A 2,514-nucleotide genomic window follows, 5' to 3' on the forward strand; every position below is an offset into this window, starting at 1 on the left:
TGCATGTGTGTATATAAATAACAATACAAGTTCTTCATGCCATAGAGAAAATGAGTCCTGTGGCCCACTAACATAAAATAGTATTAAATAGTAGTATGTAATTTTGCAGAACTTTACATTATTTGTCTAGAAATTTAAAACTATATACAATAGAATACAAATCAGAGTGCTTAATCTCAGATTCTACCCAGTGGTTGACTCTCTTCTGCAAAATTGCCAGAATTAAAGCCATATTTGCACAACTGTTTCAGCAAAGGAGAAGTTTTTATTTTGTCTCAACAGTACTCAAGTCCAAATTTATCTAACAAGTAAATGTATCTTTAGTTCCTTGGAAATACAGTCTCTCCTTTGTCATTTCCATTCAGAGCTTGCCTGTTGATGATAAGTGGAAAACATAAGATGGCAGCGTCATTGGCTACTTGGCATAACAGATATTTTCTTGGACTCAAACATTTTCTTCATAAATACATAGATATAAAATGATGATGAAGGGTAGTCATTTGTGTTATCTACCATATTCATACTATTGCTTTTATTACTGACCACCTTCGTGTGTTTAACGGTAGGCCTGTTAAATCAAATGAAGCAACAAGAGTTTGTTAAATGCTAATATATTCTAACTGATAAGCTTATTGGTTTTCTGGATTTTCTAATTATATGAACAAGAAGTTACAGAATACATATAAAGGGAAGCTCAGAACTGTGCTATCCAACTTCATTATGACTTGTTCCTCTTCATTTTCGAAGGTAAGGATTTTATAGCCAGTCGTTTTACTGAAACTTAGTTTTCCACTAGAATCAAAGTATACCAAATTTAATCTGAATGCAATATTTCTTACAGGTTGTAAACAAACAGAACTTTCATATGGCCGACTGAATGTATTTTGTTTGAAAATTATATAATGTCTGGTGAAGATGACATGTAAGGGAAAGCCAAAGTTGTAACCTGACCACATCCAGGAGTAATTTCCATCCTTTACAATCCTTTTACCACATCTCATGCTGTATCTTTCTAGTTCTGTTTTATTGATGACTCGAGGCCCGATTTCTCTGTATTGTTGTGCCCTAAGCAGGGTCAACCATTGTTGTTTGTATATAGATGATAACCATTCTGAAGGTATTAGAGCATCTTGTTCAATAACTTTTGTGGAGGCCAGATCACAGATGATATGCTGAAACCTCAAATTTTTAAACACTTGTTGAAATGTTATTCCTTCTTCAGTTTCAAGAAAGGCAGTGTTACCAGCACATCCTCTGTGCCTGGAAAACCAGTTGTTTGCATTAACTAAAAGTTGTTTCATTGAGCCATTCCAGGCTGGGTTCAGGCGAAGGAACATCCACTCTTTAAGTGTAGTGTATACATCCATTTCCTTTTGCATTACTAATAAATTAGAAGAAGAAATAAGGAGATTCATGAGATTTATATTAAGTTCTTTGTAAAGTTCAATATTTGGGTGTGTCATCAAGTTGTGAAGAAGCCATTCAAAGCAACCTATCTTTATGGAAGCTAGTCCATAGGTCTCTGCTGCTGTATAATAGGCACATACGGTTTTTACATTAATTGTTTCCTTCATGGTTTCTTTACACTGCTGAATTAAGCCTTTTACCTGAAGCAAGCATGCTGTTGCCAAAACTCCTGGAACTCGAAGGGGAGCCATGAAGACATACTCATCTCTGTACATAGAACCTAATACAAAGTGCAGGGCTTCTACATCTATATTCTGGTCATTAATCTCCAACTCAATAACATCAGTTTGAGAGTCTTTCTTAGAATCTCTGAAAATACTAGCAAAGTAGTCTGATTGACATAAAAATATTTTGTGTAAACACCATACTTTCCCTAGAGCACAGAGCTTAATATCACTAGATTCCCCATTCAGAAATAAATTTTGGTAAGTATACTTGGATGTGACTTTAACATTTTCCCCCTGGCTTGTGCTGCAGACTTGCTGTAGATCTTTCCATCCTAGAGACCTGTGGCTGTTCTCAGATGAGCTGGAGCAGGACCCGCTGCTGTGCTTTCGGTTTCGGTTTCGGTTTCCAGATACACAACTGGGGCCAGGCTGGGCTTCGGGCTGCAGATCCTCTGGGCCTGGTTCTCTGCTTAGCAGGACCCTGCTGCTCAAGGATCCCATTGGTGAAGGCTCTCAAAGGCCCTCAATGAGACTGTTCAAGAAGCTCTCCTGCCATGGCATTGCTGCCTCCTGGTCTAACTCCGGGCACTTTGGCACAGTTCCGAACGTCACAGAGGAGGCTCATATTCTTCATTGTCTGCCCCGCCCCTCATGCCCTGTGGCCTCACCCCTTCCTCCATTCCCTTTTTTTCCATGTGTCTGGCCTTTAACCAGTCTCCAGATTTCACTTAAGAATATTTTCCTATAAGGGAAATGGCTGCATCAAGGCCTTTATTTATTTATTTATTTTTAACAGTGTGATCCCATTTTTATTTTTAATACCGTATGAATATGGAACCTAAACCTACCTTGATGTGTATAAATAATGCTAAAGTCTAAC

General features: G+C 37.9%; 1 protein-coding gene across 1 annotated transcript; it reads right to left on the reverse strand.

Moving 5' to 3' along the window:
* Positions 1–653: 653 nt before the first annotated feature.
* LOC103211270 (germ cell-less protein-like 1) lies at positions 654–2,135 on the reverse strand. Its single transcript, XM_007957209.1, has one exon. It carries the CDS (start codon positions 2,133–2,135, stop codon positions 654–656), a length of 1,482 nt encoding a protein of 493 aa, XP_007955400.1.
* Between the last annotated feature and the right edge of the window lie 379 nt (positions 2,136–2,514).

This window comes from Orycteropus afer, unplaced genomic scaffold, assembly GCF_000298275.1.
Source record: "Orycteropus afer afer isolate SDZICR_OR568_19922 unplaced genomic scaffold, OryAfe1.0 scaffold00716, whole genome shotgun sequence".
NCBI lineage: Eukaryota > Metazoa > Chordata > Mammalia > Tubulidentata > Orycteropodidae > Orycteropus > Orycteropus afer.

What these genes read in the sequence shown, in the direction of transcription:
- LOC103211270 (XM_007957209.1), bottom strand. Translation starts at nt 2,135, where the DNA reads ATGGGATCCTTGAGCAGCAGGGTCCTGCTAAGCAGAGAACCAGGCCCA.